This window comes from Myxine glutinosa, chromosome 1 (genome assembly GCF_964187855.1).
Source record: "Myxine glutinosa chromosome 1, kmMyxGlut1.1, whole genome shotgun sequence".
NCBI lineage: Eukaryota > Metazoa > Chordata > Myxini > Myxiniformes > Myxinidae > Myxine > Myxine glutinosa.
This window is the reverse complement of record NC_136261.1, coordinates 427553665-427572108: the sequence shown is the minus strand read 5'-3', so window position 1 is coordinate 427572108 and position 18444 is coordinate 427553665. Positions and strand designations below refer to the sequence as shown.

Sequence of the window (18444 nt, the reverse complement as noted above, 5' to 3'; positions counted from 1 at the left end):
ATGGCGGCCTCCCTTATGTGACGGCGACAGCCGAGCTCGCAGTGCCAATGGACTTTTGCCTATTTATGACGCATTTCATGGCATCTATGAAGGGTGACAGTAGGGGATTGGATGCAATGATGGCTACCCAGGGAATCGACATGAAAAAAGGAGGAAGGAAGCAAGGGACAACCCAGAGGGATATCGGGAGCAAATAAACCACAGCATAAAAAAAATGGGGGAGTTCGTAAACGGCATGGGAGGCGGGAGAGGCACATCGGTGCACGACGAGGTAACGCGGGTCGAGGAGCACTGGTTGGGCGAAGTGGAGGAAAGCGTGGGTACAATGACGGGTATAGAGATCGCGACCCGGGGTATGGGCCAGCCGGCGACCGCTGAGGTAGAAGAGGGAATTTTATTAAAGCCAGCGGTCGTCGTGGTGAACAAAGAAAAAGCAGTAGGCCTACTCCCAGTAGAGGGTATAATAAAAATTGAAAAGACGACGGAGGTAGCCCAGCAGTTCGAGGAAGGAATGGATTATGTACAAGGTCTGTGCTCAACACATCCTGATGCTGTGCTCACTAACCAAATAAAGAGTTTGCAGGTGGCAGAGGAGGAATGGGGACGAGGTGCCAAGGTGAGTGGCGATACATGCGGAAATGTATATGGTGTGAGGGAAGCTTCAGTCGGCTTGGGGGTTGATTTGGATCCGGGTGTTTGTGTGAGGCCGCTGATAAAGTGTGCGACAGGTACGGTGTGCGAAAGAGGTGTGCGAGAATGTCCGACTCTGGGGTGTGTGAAAAAAAGTGTGCGTCAGCGATTGGGTGTGTTATAAAGTGTGGGAGTGAAACCGAGTGCGAGCGAGAATGCATGTCGGGGTGTACGGAGTGTAACATGAGGAGTGAGTTGGTGGTGGAGCGGGTGCGAGGATGCACGTATGGGATGAACGGCAAGGGTGTGCAAGAAAGCACACCTGAGTTGGTGGTCGCGCGAGTGCGAGGGAAGTAGGTGATAAATGTTGCATCTGGGACACCTCCGTTTAACATGGGAAATCCCTATCTAATGTCATTTACCCCCCTGTCTTTTTCAAAAATCATAAACACCTCTATTTCTCCCCTATGAACCTATAATCCTTTTCTCCTTATGAACCTATAATCTCCTTAGACCACTCTACTAATGAGCCTATAAATATATTATCTCTTTCTAACTTTTTAAAGAGTTCCATTCTCCTATAGAACTCATCCCCATCAAGTATATTTATAAAGTATACAGGTTCCTTAACCTTTTGTTGTGAAAGTATAAAGTGATGTGTTTCACGGAGGGTTCTTGTTTGACCTCCTCCTCTCCCACATACCATTTTAAAATTATAATATTTATTATCCGATTGATAACCATTAAAGTTCTCACTCCACTCTAATATATTTTTCTTCCCACCCTCCATTACCCCACTCAACAAATGAATACGTTTATCCGTCTTGAGAACCTTCTGACCAGTGATTTTCTCAACCTCTTGAATCTGATATTTTTCACATTCATTGTGTTTTCCATTTATATACCAAGGTTGATTACACCTCCACTCTTCAGTCTGGTTGATACTTAGTTCTATCATTTATGGTGAAACATTGCATCATCTTTTGTTGAGCCAGTTGCCAACGTGGCACAGGATGACTCAGCCTTGCCAATGACTCAGCCTTGCCTATAAAGGCTCCAACCACACCTTGCTTTTTTAAACACAAGTTATGTTTCTCTGGAGGATGGAGGATGAAGCTTTATCAGAAGACAGGTAAGTTTTTTTTGTTCTCACGATTAATTATTCATTGTCTTATATGGAACATCATTAACAGCCTCTCAATAATTATTGTTTTTTCTCTTATTACAGTATATCTTTATCAAAGCTGGTGATTGAGGTTGAAAATGAAGTCAATGATTATCACCAACAAAGGGAGGATCTGAATGAAATGCTTAAATAATTCACTGAAGTTCGGAGGGGTCTTCATAATGAGATGGTTCAATGTTTGAACAGCCTCTCTCACTCATTAATATTACCCAATGCTGTCTCTACAAATGAACAAATGACTGACAACGAATTAAACACCTTGTTTGGGATGTTATGTGAGAGGTAAGATATATGATTAATTCTTCACAAACTTTGATACTGTGTGTATGTGTGTTATTAAACGGTTTGGTTGATACTTAGATACTGTCTTGCAATTTTGATATCACCAGTGAGTTGGTATTTAAATGTCAACTGTTTGTTTTATTTCAGCATTAAAAGCCAACCAAACAACATGAACTTTGATGAAGAAACCAATGATTATCACCAAACAAAGGGAGAATCTGAATGAACCCCTTACAGAATTACCTGGAGTTCCGAAGGATGATGATGGATCAATAGCAGAGATGATAGATGAGATCGATGACTTCATAAAGACCTGGGATTTGAGGTAAGATATATAATTAATTCTTCACAAACTTTGATACTGTGTGTATGTGTGTTATTAAACGGTTTGGTTGATACTTAGATACTGTCTTGCGATTTTGATATCACCAGTGAGTTGGTATTTAAATGTCAACTGTTTGTTTTATTTCAGCATTAAAAGCCAACCAAACAACATGAACTTTGATGAAGAAACCAATGATTATCACCAACAAAGGGAGAATCTGAATGTTCCCCTTACAGAATTACCTGGAGTTCCGAAGGATGATGATGGATCAATAGCAGAGATGATAGATGAGATCGATGACTTCATAAAGACCTGGGATTTGAGGTAAGATATATGATTAATTCTTCACAAACTTCAATCCATTAATTTTCTCCTTTTTATCAAAGTTGGTGGTTGAATAACTGTGTGTTAAAGGTGCAGCTTGTGGCAAAGTGAGCTGTGTGTTATTTCCTTTAACTAACTGTTTGTTTTATTCCAGCATGAAAAACCAACCCAGCAACATGAAGTTTGATGAAACCCAGGGATTTCACAACTTCGACGACCGGAGGAGTGTCAACTCATTTCCTGCTCATGTGAGTTGAAAAATTTGGAAAAATGGAGTTTCTCATTTATGGTCCTAGACTGCCCTCGTGTGGTTTTGGGATGGCACGGCAGGCAAATACTGTGTTTGGTGAATTTAATTTAAAATCCATTTTGTGCCTTGCAGACACAAAAGGAATTGGTGAAGCCAACATGGGAGACAACATTATGTTGGATTGTCTTGGAAGAAATTGAATTCAACTCATTTCCTGCTCATGTGAGTTGAAAATTTTGGAAAAATGGAGTTTCTCATTTATGGTCCTAGACTGCCCTCGTGTGGTTTTGGGATGGCACGGCAGGCAAATACTGTGTTTGGTGAATTTAATTTAAAATCCCTTTTGTGCCTTGCAGACACAAAAGGAATTGGTGAAGCCAACATGGGAGACAACATTATGTTGGATTGTCTTGGAAGAAATTGAATTCAACTCATTTCCTGCTCATGTGAGTTGAAAAATTTGGAAAAATGGAGTTTCTCATTTATGGTCCTAGACTGCCCTCGTGTGGTTTTTGGGATGGCACGGCAGGCAAATACTGTGTTTGGTGAATTTAATTTAAAATCCCTTTTGTGCCTTGCAGACACAAAAGGAATTGGTGAAGCCAACATGGGAGACTACATTATGTTGGATTGTCTTGGAAGAAACTGAATTTATGGAAGAAACTGAATTTATACCTCGTGAAAAATGTTTTATTATAATTTTTATGTTTTTAATGTTATTTAATAATTTTGATTTTATGACTGTATTTATACCACATGATACCTTGGAAGAAACTGAATTTATGGAAGAAACTGAATTTATACCTCGTGAAAAATGTTTTATTATAATTTTTATGTTTTTAATGTTATTTAATAATTTTGATTTTATTCGCTTTGTCCAGAATTATTTAATTCTTAATTACAAAAAGGAAAAAAGATGGGAAGGTGCGCCCCCACCCTTGATCCCCCCCTCATCCCACCCCTCCCCTCCCCTTGTGTGTGTGGGGAAGGTGGGGGTGGGATGAGAGGGGATCAAGGGTGGGGGCGCACAGGGGGTGGGGGATGATGGGTGTGGTCTGTGTGGGTGTGGTCTGTGTGGGTGTGGTCTGTGTGGGCAGGGTCTGTGTGGGCAGGGTCTGTGTGGGCGGGGTTTGTGGGTAGGGTCTGTGTGGGTGGGGCTTATGATTATTATTTTTTAATTACTACTAATTAAATTAGCTAATCTGGGTGGATGAAAGTATGGACTATGGATGGTTGTTGTTTAATGAATTATCAGTTTTGTTTTATGTAATTCTTGTGAGTAAAATGAACCCAATATTTCTTCCCAATTCATATCATATAATTTGTAAGTCCAAGGCATAGTATCCATTACATCAACGATTTTGAATAATTCATTAGTCCATCTCTTTGTATAACCTTTCTCAAAATGACTTTTCCATCTGTATATTCTTACAATATCACCAACTTTGAACTTGGGCTTTCTCAAATTAATCTCCTTTTCATATTCTAATTTTGTAAATGTTTCTGATGGTTTTGATTTTGTTGATGAATGAACTGTATTATTGTAATTATCTACAATATCCTGAATAAAATACACCCATTGTTGAGAATCGAGTTGTGTGAATTTTTTATATAATTTCTCTTTTAAAGTACGATTAAAACGCTCAATAACAACTGCTTTTCCTTCATTAAAGGTGCTGTATAATTTAATACCCTCCCCCTTTAGAAATTTCATAAATATTTTGTTATAGAACTCTGTTCCCTCATCAGTCCATAATTTCTTTGGTTTCCTTTTACTTTTATTAAATATTTGTTGGAAGGCTAACATTAAAGTATCACCCTTTTTATTTTTTAAAGGAACAACCCAGGCATATCTACTCCTCAAATCAATAACGGTTAAAGCATACTTGTATCCCCTATCATTATTCAATTCAATTAAATCAGCGGACCAGACGTGGTCTGTCTTTTTAATAAACTTTCCTTCTTGTAAACTTTGTAATTATAGGTTTATGTAATTCATCAGCCAAAAGCTCCTCAGTCTTGATGACATCATTAGAGCCTAATAGTTTTTTGACGGTGAATAACCAAGGCCAAGTTTCAATTTAGCATTTATCAAATTTCTCACAATAAACCAATCAACTTTCTCTCTCAACGTTGGATTTTGTATCAAAGACAAATTATACAACATTTCTCTGTCGGCTTTATGTTTTTCAGTCAACGTAGTGGTTTTCCCATAAGCAATATCATGCTTCATACACACTTCGTCAACCGTATTTGTAGGTTTAGACCAAGGTTTAGGATTGTCAGCCTCATCTAATCTTTTATCCAGGTTTGTTCCAGGACCACAGAAAGAATATCCTGGTAGATGTAGTTCCCCTGGAATTCCAGTTGTTGTAAATTTACTTCCTGACACAAACTTTTGTATGTCTCCTCCACTTTTAGGAGAGATGAATTGACACTTTTTAGAGCCACACACTTGACATATTCCTTTTTGATAAACTCTATTATTTTTAGCTTTAACAAAGGAGATATTTTTAGATTTAGTTTTCTTTTTACATTTGAGACAATAACTCATATTTATTTATGAGAAAAAGTCCTACATAGTGCCCAAGACATTTGGGTTTTCAACATATACATTTCTATCTTGATTTTTAAAATGTAAAGAATCCTTAGGAATGCCTTCACTCTCTCCTCCATTTATTTACAAATAAAACTAACTAAAGTCAATGACACCATCATCATCAACGATATGTTGTATATCTGCTCTCTGAATTTATTATAGCAGATTTAAAAACCAATATCTTCATAAGTCATTAGTTCTTTATTTTCCTCTTCGGTGCGTTGAGATTGATTTATTTGTCCTAATAACTTCAATCTTTCATTAATCTCAGGTATGGTCATATTTTTATATTTTTCCCCCCTCTCTCTTTCCTCCCTCTCCTCCTCCTCCTTTTTCTCCCTTTCCTCCCTCTCCTCCTTTTTCTCCCTTTCATCCTTTTTCTCCCTCTCCTCCTTCTCCCTTTCCTCCTTCTCCTCCTTCTCTCTTTCGTCCTTCTCTTCTTCAACTCCTTCCTCCTTCTCTTCTTCAACTCCTTCCTCATCCCTTGCTACCCTTGAGCTTGAGCCCCAAATAATATTATACATATACTCATCTGGATTTTGAGATATTCTTGTATCTATAATTATTTTTCTCATAATAGGATACCAATAAGATTTGTTGACGATTTCTAAAAGAGTTTTATATTTCATAACTTTGAGAAGTTCATTTTTATTTAATATTTTAAACAAGTCTATTTGTGGGTTTAGCAATATCAGTATAAGGCCAGTTTTTAAAGACAAAATTTCCATGTATATGCTCCAAATCATAAGGTATGTAATACAGAGCACCCTTTTCTTGTAGGTATCCCTGAATACAAAAATTATAATTCTCTTGTAGTCTTTTTCCTGCCATTTATGTATCAGAAATATATGTGAGATTAATATTATAACAGGTAATACCACCCCATCTTCCCACTACCAAATTGGTTTGTATTCCTCGGCTTTCTATCCTTATCTCATTACCTTCCTTCTTTGTCATGTTAACCATCACTATACTATCATATATTTTTCTTTTCTTAAAATCGTGTATTTGTTGTTTACTAATTGTACTTCCACATAAATCCTTATCCTCACCAAGCGGATAATATTCTTCTTTACGAGACTGATTCAAATCATGTAGGTCTCCTAAGTTTATTGAAAAATACCAATTATACCCTAAATCAGGCATATAATACCCCCATTTATTGATTCGCATATTAACTATATGTCCTTCTTTATAAAATTCAATTGTAAGCAGATAGTTAAATTGAATGAGGAAAGGTATATGGTCAGTATAACCGGGTGTTGTGGTTGTAAATTTTACTTGTTTAACAAAACGTGCTGTTTTATTTAAAAATATATATTGTGATAAATCACTGAATCTAATTAAGTCATTCGCATCTGTAGGGTTTGGATAATTGATTAATTTATAAGTATTCTTCATATTAATATTTTTACTTGTACTATATTTTTGTCGTTCAGCCTGTGCCTTTGTATAATAATTTGATAAATCAATATCCTGAGAGGATTTTCCAAAGATAGAACCATCTTTTCCAACATAAGTCATTTATATTAGATTAAAAATGATATCATAAAAATTTTCATTATTGTTGAGTTGAAATAATACATATAAACATAATTGACCACAACATTTAGAATTAATTTCTTGAACTTGAAATGTTTGATAAACACCATTCTCTAAGAATTGTATTACTTCAACAGGCGGTGGCATACCATAACTATCAAAATAATATTTATCCTGACTATTATGAATACAAACCCAATGAGAACCATTCTTTTTTTTGTCTAAATTCATCATAATATTCATTGTATTCTTGGACAACTTTTTAAATTCATCTCTCATACAAATAACCACATTATCAATTTTTAGTTTTTTACAATATTTAGTAAGTTCTATATTTGACATTGTATTCTTTCCAAATTGTTTAAACCATTTATCCATTTATTTATGAGAAAGATATAACCCATTACCCCTTTTAGTTAGTTTAACACCTGCTTGAGCGATAGAGGAAAGCATATCTCCAACTAACAATCTAGCATTATCAGGTAGACTTTCAAGTTTTTGAGCAATATCCACAATTACACCACTTCCAGTAATTAGTTTCTCCAACTCCTTGTTATGTCTTTCCAATTCTTTTTGAGCTTTTAGTTGTGCCTTCCTTTCGTTAGCAGTTTTTACCGCTGCTGAAATACCACCAGTCAATGCTCCCGCCGCACTTAAACCAGCAAATAAAGGATTTAGAAACGGGAGAAATCCTCCCTCTTGTATTGAATATTTCTTTAACATAGGTTTTGTCATTTTAATTTTAAGTGATCCAACATCATTTAGTGTTTTCACCTGCTCTCTTGTGAGTAAAACATCAATTCTTACTGCTCCTTTTCTTTGAAATGTATTAACATTAATAATACAAGGCTTTTGATTTTGAATGCAAGATGTTAATTTATCAAGATTGATTTGATTAACATATACACCTACCATTTCTTTATGAGAAAAAATCTATGTGATATTAATCATAACACCATTATCTGTATTAATCTGTAATTCTGTTTCCTCTAAAAGCAAACAATAAGCATCAACTTCTTCATTCTCTCCTCTTTCAATGTATAGAGAAGTATCCACTCTATTAGACTTTATAGTTTCCTTTTGAGAACTCAGGTCAATTGCGTAGATTGTATAAAGTTTTTGAAACGCAACCATATCCAAAATAGGTTAACTATTACCGTTGCTTTCACACACCTTTTGGTAAGACTTGTAGGCTTCCGCATAATCATTTTTTCCCCAATCAATTTCCAATCTATCTCGCGGATAAAATGTTCCATCAAGAGAAACCCGAAGTTGTTTCACCTTAGCATTATCACTCAACGCATTATTCTTATCAGTACCCTCCTCTCCATCTGGTTTCTTAAAAATGAGCCATAGGTATCGTGGCTTTCCTTCAAGAACACCCAAATTCCAAGTGTAGGTAGTGTGTTCCAGTTTAACGTGTTGACATCTTCTTTTAAGGTATGATACATTTAGCGGTTTCTTTGAGTCAAGTCTTCTATTTAACATCTCTTCCGTTTTAAGATTAGGAGTATATTCACTAATATACCAACACAAATCATTAATAACAAATTTATTATTGACGCCAAAAGCATTTTCAGCCCCAAAAAGCAACCTATTTACATTATCATTCCTTTGTAGTTGAAATCTAATTTTAAGACCATACAAAACTTTATCATAATCACAAAATCCAAATATACCTTTAAGAGGTACTGTTACGGTAAAACTATTCTCTGCTTTTGTATCATCATTATACATTGACTTCCTTTGACTATAACCAGGGTCAGCATTTGTTCCCGTTGACATATCAGGAATAAAACCTTCAACAGCTCCCTTACCCATTCTATCACTAAACGAATATAGTGTAAATTTCATCATTTCAGATATAGCAGAGACATAATCAACCGCTTCAACCTCTTGTGTTCCAAAATACAGGCGGACACTATCGAACATTTTCCAGAAGAAATCATTTACGAGTGTAGCATTAGTATTATTCGCAGCCTTTGTGAATTTAAATTTACACAGCAAGAAACTATCAGCTATATTCAAGTAAGTTTGTTGATTATTTATTTCAAAACTTTTTGGTCCGTTTGAATTCCAGTCTGTTCCTGTTATAGCATTTACCTTAAAATAGTCTTCCTTTTTAGTAGAGTTTGAAATGATAATCGTATCATCCAAATCATAGATACTATCAATCACTTCCATACTTGTATTTATATAGCATTAAAATCGTTGAAACCCTGACCCAAGTATTTTAATGTTTTTTTGTCGTTCTTGTGAAGATAGTTGAGTTTTACCTTTTTTAATTTCTTTGATCGCTTGTAATTTATGAGACTCCTTTTGAGCATCTTTTATATGCTTTATAGCACCCGCAACTGAGCCCACGGCTGAAGCAGTTGAACCAATTAGGTCTTTATGTTTTAGGATGGTTGAACCAATACCCATTAGAGTATCAATTATCCTATCTCCTTTATTTCTAAATTGATGTCCCACACCCCGTTGTCTCTTTGCTTTATAGTATCCTCTACCAAGAAACATACCTTCACCCTTATAGTATGGTGAAAGGAACATCCCATCCCCTGTAATTATTTTATATTTTCCGAACTCGTGTTTTCTCACAATAACCATTATTTATTTATTGAAAAACTTCACGTAGGTGAATTCTGATGGATATCATTTCATCATTAAAGGATATCATACGATTATCTTGGTCGGTTATCCTAAAATTTACTCTGTATATGGTTTTTCCTGACACAGGTAAATAGACAAGATTTTTTGGTTCCATATTAAATTTATAACCAATTGGGGTTGAGTATGCGCTGAATGAAAATATTGTATTTGTTCTTATTCCATCGTTATAAGCACCATCAATCAAATCACAATGAATTAATACTGAATTTATACCGGAGGATATTTGAATGACATTATCACTGTAAGACGTCCCGTTAGTTTCAATCTTTTTTGAAGAGAAACCCAATAGCTCTCTGAACGAATTTTCAATCGTGAAATCAACTTTATAATTATTTTTAAGTTTAATAGTTGATTTTGAAGTGTGTTTTTGAATATCTATTGCAATATTTTTTGGTTCATCACCTTGTTCTTTAATAAGGCGAGAGACTTCTGAAGATATTTGAGAAATCTCGTAAGCTCCGGGTGAAACGGTTATAGTTTTATATCCACTTCCTGGATTATAACTAAACTTGTTGTTTTTCTCTGTGATATTAAACAAGGTATTGTAAGTTTCCATCGACAATAAAGATGCCTCATATTCTTTTGTGGGGTCAAGTTGTAGTGGGTAAGGGAATGAAGCTGTGTAATCACTCGTTGTGAAATTAAAACTAAGAATTGTGCTTCTCATCTTATTTAATATCTAATAAAATATCTTTGTATTGACATTTATTAATTATTTTCATATTCATCAACTGATCTAAAATGGCGGATGCTTCATTAAAACAATTGTTGTTTCCAGCCTTCTTACTACCTAACAACAATAATAACCTATTAACTAGTTGTGATGAGTCATTTGGAAGAAAACTAACACCTGAACCAAGCTTACTTGAAGCATCAATAATATGTTTCTCCTTCTCATTCTTCTTACTTTTACCAGCAACAGAAACTCCATAATCAAGTGCGTTTAGCAACTCAATATACTCTCTATCTTCCTCTCTTTCCATATCAAGTGGTTCATTAAAATAAGGTGAATTAGCATGTCCATCTTTTGTTAGAAGAAACATTAATCTTGGGGTTAATTCAACATTTGGTTGGTCAGAACTTAAGAACACCAATTTATCATTAAATATCAATAACTTTTCTTTCACAAGATGGAACTGTGCTGGTTCTTCTGTTGGAATGAGACCTGCTGTGGTTTTTGAACCCTTCAAATATTCATTGTTTTGAAGAGCTTCTACAATATAATTGGAAAGTTTATTTACCTTCTCAAGATGCCGAAATAATCCTTCATCATCATATTCTAATTCTCCAAGTTCTTGCTCTGTCATTTGACTAAAATCTTTGAGCATTTGAAATTTTTTCGGAGTAAATTCTACCGTGGGAACTGTAGGTGAAATCGTTTGTTGAGTTTTTAAAAGTGGTTTAAAAAATTTCTCTTGTTTTCTTTCAAAGGCTTCTTCACCAGTTAGTTTCTGTCGCCTTTTCTTCTTTATGTCTTCCTGTTGCTTTACAACTTTTGAAACCAACTCTTGATGTTCTTTAAACTTTCTTACTCTTTCTTCCGTATTCATTTTCTGTATTTATTTGTTGAAAAATATCATTTAGTATCTCATCTTGTTTCACAACAATATATTTATATTTTCCAATTGTGTGTTTCATATAATTTTCAAATTCCTTCTTACTACATAATGTAGAACAATTATCTCTCCAAAAATTATTTGTATCTATTGAATTTAACTTAAATAAAATAAAAGTATTAGCATTGTTTCTTATTGAGCGCCGAGGGAGTTGAAAATATGACTGACTAAGATAAATACAATTACAAGAAGAATGTCTCCCTCTTGTATAGTCGCTATCCATTACTGTTTGGTTTCTCTCATTAACACAATCATCAAAGATAACGAGGTTCTTTTTTCATTTATCTAAATCTTGAGGTGAAGGTATATCATCCGTATTATCACTGAGAATACAAGTTATGGGTTTTGGTTTTGATTTCTGTGTATCACAAAATAATTGTATTATATCATCAATATTATAATCATTTAGTTTGTTTTGAAGTTTAAATAAACCGATAATGTCTTCCTTTTTAAGACCCGCATTAAAACCCTGTGAGAGTAGTTGATACTCAGGTTGAAAACTTGACTTTGTAAAAATTATTAAATTATCATAATCGAAAAAATTAGGACTAAGGAGCATCTTTAAAAGTAAACAGGTTTTTCCACATCCGCTTGAACCGACTATTAGACATCTCAATGAATTTGGAAGATTTTTATGGTTACTAAATTTTATCTTATTTTCCCAAACGGGTAAAAAATCATTCATTTATATATTTGGAAAACAAGTCATCTAACTTTTTTTGAGTTTTTTGAGAAACTCTATATTTTATCCTGACTTCAGGTTTAATTTCAAAATAATCCATTATTTTGTTTATATAGTATCTTGTATTAACATTTCCATTAAAATTATTTTGAATAATAAATATCATTAAACCCTTATACATTTCCTCAATACAAATAGTCTCTTCCCTTGTAAGAAATGGTGTATTATCACCATAATACTTAACATTTATCTCTCTTATTAATCTGGTAAAGTAATTCATTTTTGGTTCTAATTTAAAAGAGTTATATATATTTCTATATTTTTTATTATCATTAATTAAAATTAAATCACAGAAAATACATTGTTTATATGAACCCTCATTATTAAGCCCTAATCTACCACAACGGTGGCAGATTTCTAAATTATCATATGGAGAGTCTGGAAATTCTAAATATCCTTCAGAATTTATCATATTTATAAAGTAAAATTATACTTAAAACAAAGTGCCTTTTTTAGAGGATTTCAATCAATCTCTACTTCGGTGAAAGATATAGAAAAATATGTCAAAGATGTTAAATTGAACAAAGATAAATATGGAAATTTTTGGATTAAACCCATAATGGAGAATAACATGTGTCCTTTTATTAAATTTACGGGACAAGCTATGTTAATTAATAACTCTATTAAAGTAAATTTGACAAAAGTTTCTCCACTAATACTAACAATTTACTCAAAGCTTGAAAAGGTCATTGATAAAGAAGCTTTGAAAATGAATGATAAGACCATCAACGATTCTAGCGGAAACATTTGTATATTCTTTAATAGACCCAAAGATGTGGGTGAAATTAATAATATGAATATTAGTGGTGAACTATCATTCCGTACTCTGATTATTCGAGATTATTTGAAAATAACATTTAATGTAAAAAATATTGTGGTTATTAGTTCTAATGAAAGAAAATATATTGTATATGTAAGTGAGTGATATTAACAGTCAATACTCAGAGTTATTATACTGAGAGTCTAGGATCTGAAGATAGTTATGATACTAATAGTTTGTGTTCAAATGATAGCTATGAGAGTAGCTTTATTGATGACTCAGATAGTGAAATTGAAATTGATGAACTAGAGTATCTAAACTTTCTGGCTAATACATAGACGCTTTACTTTAAGTAAAGTTATATACATAAAACGAGTTGAAAAGCTCAAAGGTGTTTTACTTTAAGCACAGTTTCATCTTTAAAAAAGCCTCTAAAAAAGGCACTTTGTTTTAAGTATAATTTTACTATATAAATAAATATGATCAAAGCAACGTATCGTGACGTTTGTGAACAAGAATATAAACAATACAAAAGACACCTTAAAACTAACAAACACACATTTAATCTACTTCACCTACTATCTCCTATTCAGAAGGAAACAAAACACTGTTCTGCATGTAATAAAAATATCCTCAGGAAAGGCTTCGAAATACATCTTAAAACAATTCTACATTTATCAAATTTTATCACAACTAAAAACTCTGATGGCGCATTCAAAGGAGATATTAAAATAAGAGTCTTTAACTTCAAACCTCCTGAACCAGAGTCTATAGTTGATGCTGTAGAAATAGTTAAACCTGCTGTTCAAACGTTGATTGAAAAAACACTAAAAGAAATGAAACCACTTAAATTTTATATGGGAGTAAAATTAGAAATGACAAAGGACGAAGGAGTTATAGATACACCATACATGAGAACTGAGCCACACTTTATATCTTCATATCAAGATTTTAAAACATCAGGAGTCTATGATGAACTTATTAAACAAGAGCAAGATGTGGATAATTCAATCGTAGGAAGTGGATTCAATATAGGAAAAATTATTTACATAGACATTCATATTCTTAAATCAGATCCTCTAAAAGCTTCTTCCTACATTGATTTACCCAGTGTTATCAAAAATAGAAAAGCAGTTATCAATATCAAAAATAATGACAATAAATGTTTTCTCTGGTCTATTCTAGCACACTTACATCCTCCACATTTTCATGATGAAAGAGTATCTCATTATAAAAAACATGAGAATACATTAAATATGAAAGATTTAAAGTTTCCTTTGGCTTTAAATGATATTCCTAAATTTGAAAAGATAAATAATTTATCAGTTAATGTTTATGGTCTAACAGAAACAAACAGCATTCAGGTTTTAAAGCTTTCTGACAATTGTAAACAAACTCATATTAATCTTCCATATTTTAATTCAGAGGAAAATTCACATTACACATACATCAAAGATATTGCTAAATTAATAAAACCACAAGTTTGTAAAAGAACAAATAAAATATATATTTGTTTGCATTGTCTTAACTTCTTCCATACACAAGAAAGATTAGATAAACATTCAAATTATTGTGGTGAACATAAATCAACGCTAATCAATATGCCTAAAGAAGGCTCAAAGATCACATTCAAAGATGAAAAGAAAAAGATCAAACATCCATTTGTTATATATGCTGATTTTGAAAGTATTCTAGAAAAAATAGATACTGCTTCTCCAGATCCAAAAGAGTCATACACAAATACATATCAAAAACATACTCCTTGCGGTTTTTGTTATTACTAGGGCATGCCCGTACTATATATATGCCCGTACTATATATCTATCTAAAATTATATCCCCCCCCTCTATTTACATGAAATGGTTTGGTCCATTCGCAACGCCAAAGCGAACGGCGAACGGCTTGCGAGTACAGTGACAATCCCCCCCCTCTATTTACATGAATGGTTTGGTCCATTCGCAACGACCACAGAACCCCCCCCTCTATTTACATGCAATGGTTTGGTCCAAAGCGAACGGCTTCCGGAGTTTGGTAAAGCAATCGCCATCGCGTGCACAAATGCGCAGGAAAGCGAATGAATCGCAAATTCGTTTTTATTAGTTTTAAAACTTTATTAAAACATAGTTTAACGCCAACATAGTTTGCAAACGTGAAATAAATGAATACGCTCTCAAATGTGCCGTCCGAGGTAGAGTCTGATCGCCACGTTCGGCACACGTGATAGCTCGCTGCTCTCTGATTGGTTGAAGCGTTTTTTGGACATATCTCGGTAAGTAATTGTCCGATTAATATGAAACCTTGAAAAGGCACATCCTCGGGTCCCCAGCAATATACCTGGCAAGTTTCAAGTATATCGGACCCGTGGTTGTCGAGAAACAGCGGTCACAGACAAACACACAGACAGACACACACACACACAGAGATTACTGGAATTATAGATAGATATCAAATCATCCATTGGTGATAAATATAACAAGTTAGAGGAGTATAGAGGCTCAAATACCCCAGAGGAGTTTGTGAAACGACTAGAAAAAGACTGTGTCCGATTAACCAAGATAATGAGAGAAACCAATAAACCAATGTCCTTGACGAGTGAACAGAAAAGGGAATTTAGAAAAAACAATGTTTGTCATATTTGTGAGGAAAAAATTGGTGAAGGTCTAAAGGTTAGAGATCATTGTCATCTCACTGGTAAAATAGAGGTCCAGCTCATCAAAGTTGTAATATTAATTATAAACTCCCCTCTTTCATTCCTGTCTTTCTTCATAACAACGCTCATTATGATACACATCTATTTATTAATGAACTTTCAAAGACATCTGGACACATTTCAGCAATTCCTAACACGGATCGGAAATACATTTCATTCACAAAAACAATTCACACATCTCCTATTACTCATATCAGATTTCTTGATACATTTAAATTCATGGCAAGTCCATTGGCTAACTTGGTTCAAAATCTAAAAGAGTTTCCATGTCTTTCAGAGTATTTTTCAGATAAAGATTCTCTAACACAAAAGGGAATTTACCCCTATGACTATATGGACTCATTTGAGAGATTCAAAGAAACACAACTTCCTTTAAAATAAAATTTCTATAACAAATTAAACAACAGTCATATATCTGATAAAGATTATGTACATGCACAAAATGTTTGGGAAAAATATAACATCAAGAATCTTGGTGAGTATCACGATTTGTATCTCAAAACTGATGTGCTTTTATTGGCCGATGTATTTGAAGCCTTTAGATCTGTTTGTCGCACTGGATATGGATTGGATCCTGCTCACTACTACACAGCACCTGGATTGGCTTGGAGCGCGATGTTGAAAATGACAAAACAAGCTTTTGATTTGATAACCGATGTCGATATGCTTTTGATGATTGAAAAGGCAAAAAGAGGTGGAATTTCACAAGTATGCTCGAGCAGCTACGCAAAAGCAAATAGCAAATATCTTCCAAATAATGATTCAACGAAAGAGAGTTCTTACTTGATGTACTATGATGCAAACAACTTGTATGGTTGGACAATGTCTCAAGCTCTTCCTTATGGGAAACTAAGATGGGTAAAGGAAAAAGACTACACAAAGCTTTTACAAGATGTATGTATCTCTACACAAAAAGAATTGGATGATTCAAAGGTTGGTTATTATTTTGAGGTCGATTTAAAATATCCTGAAGAACTTCATATCAAACATAAAGATCTTCCATTTGCTTGTGATAAAGAAAGTCCAAAGAAAGAATGGTTGAGTGATTATCAATGATCGTTTGATATAGGTGAATCAACAGAAAAATGACTAACTACATTATATAACAAGAAAAATTATATACTACACCAAAGAAATTTGCGACAATATTTATCAAAAGGTCTAAGAGTAGAGAAGATCCACAGGGTTCTAAAGTTCAATCAAAGTCATTGGTTAAAGGGGTACATTGATTTTAATACACAAAGAAGAACAGAGTCAAAAACAGATTTTGAGAAAGACTTTTATAAATTGATGAATAATGCGGTCTTTGGTAAGACCATGGAGAATATGAGGAAAAGACAAAATATCAGACTAGCAACATCTTGGGAACAAGCATCAAAATTAATTAATAGACCGAGTTTTACTAGAGCTGAGGTCTTTACTGAGAACTTTTGTGTGATCCATTTGGTTAAAGAGAGTATTGAAATGGACAAACCTATTTACATTGGAACATCAATTCTTGACTTGTCAAAGTCATTAATGTATGATTACTTTTATATTAATCTAAAATCAAAGTATAAGGATAATGTGTCATTGTTGTATATGGATACTGATAGTTTTATTTTGAAAATTAATACTGATGATGTTTATTCAGACATGAAAAAGGACATTAATATCTATGATACAAGTAATTACAGTCCAGAGAGTGAGTTGTTCTCTTCTAAAAATAAAAAGGTGATTGGAAAGTTCAAGGATGAATTGGGAGGAAATGTTATGAGTGAATTTGTGGGATTGAGGTCGAAGGCTTATGCTTATAAATACATTGTGAATAACGTTGAAAAGACTGATATAAAGTTAAAAGGTATAAAGAAAAATGTCATTCAAGAAACAATAAACTTTAAGGATTATTATAACTGTTTAACAACAAAGAAAGAAGAGTTTAGAAAGATTAATGGAATAAGAAGTTATAAACATCAATTATATTCAGAAGAGGTGAATAAGAAAGCATTGGGGGCTTTTGATGATAAGAGGTTTATTTTAGAAAATGGAATTGATAGTCTCCCTTATGGTGATATAAGTATATAAGTGATAAGATATATAAGTGATAAGATATAAGTGATAAGATATATATATATAAGTGATAAGTTAAAAAAGAGGGTTAGGGATTTTAACGGGCTACCGCTGCCTTTTTTACTATTATATAAATGATAGAACCAAGTATCAACCAGACTAAAGAGTGGAGGTGTAATCAACCTTGGTATATAAATGGAAAACACAACGAATGTGAAAAATATCAGATTCAAGAGGTTAAGAGAATCACTGGTCAGAAGGTTCTCAAGACGGATAAACATATTCATTTGTTAAGTGGGGTAATGGAGGGTGGGAAGAAAAATATATTAGAGTGGAGTGAGAACTTTAATGGTTATCAATCGGATAATAAATATTATAATTTTAAAATGGTATGTGGGAGAGGAGGAGGTCAAACAAGAACCCTCCGTGAAACATATCACTTTATACTTTCACAACAAAAGGTTAAGGAACCTGTGTACTTTATAAATATACTTGATGGGGATGAGTTCTATAGGAGAATGGAACTCTTTAAAAAGTTAGAAAGAGATAATATATTTATAGGCTCATTAGTAGAGTGGTCTAAGGAGATTATAGGTTCATAAGGTGAAAAGGATTAGAGGTTCATAGAGGGAGAAATAGAGGTGTTTATGATTTTTGAAAAAGACAGGGGGTTAAATGACATTAGATAGGGATTTCCCATGTTAAACGGAGGTGTCCCAGAAGCAACATTTATCACCTACTGAGGGAGCACATCGGAGC

The 18444-nt window shown here is 33.8% G+C and overlaps 1 protein-coding gene across 1 annotated transcript in view; it reads left to right on the top strand.

The window, feature by feature from the left end:
• The first annotated feature begins 2256 nt into the window (after positions 1-2256).
• LOC137419598 (uncharacterized) overlaps positions 2257-18444 on the top strand; it is a 34309-nt gene continuing 18121 nt past the window's right edge. The window contains exons 1-7 of the mRNA XM_078787041.1: positions 2257-2423; positions 2571-2747; positions 2902-2995; positions 3130-3219; positions 3354-3443; positions 3579-3921; positions 4095-4125. Coding sequence (XP_078643167.1) covers positions 2278-2423; positions 2571-2747; positions 2902-2995; positions 3130-3219; positions 3354-3443; positions 3579-3921; positions 4095-4125 — 971 coding nt within the window. The 5' untranslated portion in view covers positions 2257-2277. The remainder of the gene's footprint in view (positions 2424-2570; positions 2748-2901; positions 2996-3129; positions 3220-3353; positions 3444-3578; positions 3922-4094; positions 4126-18444) is intronic.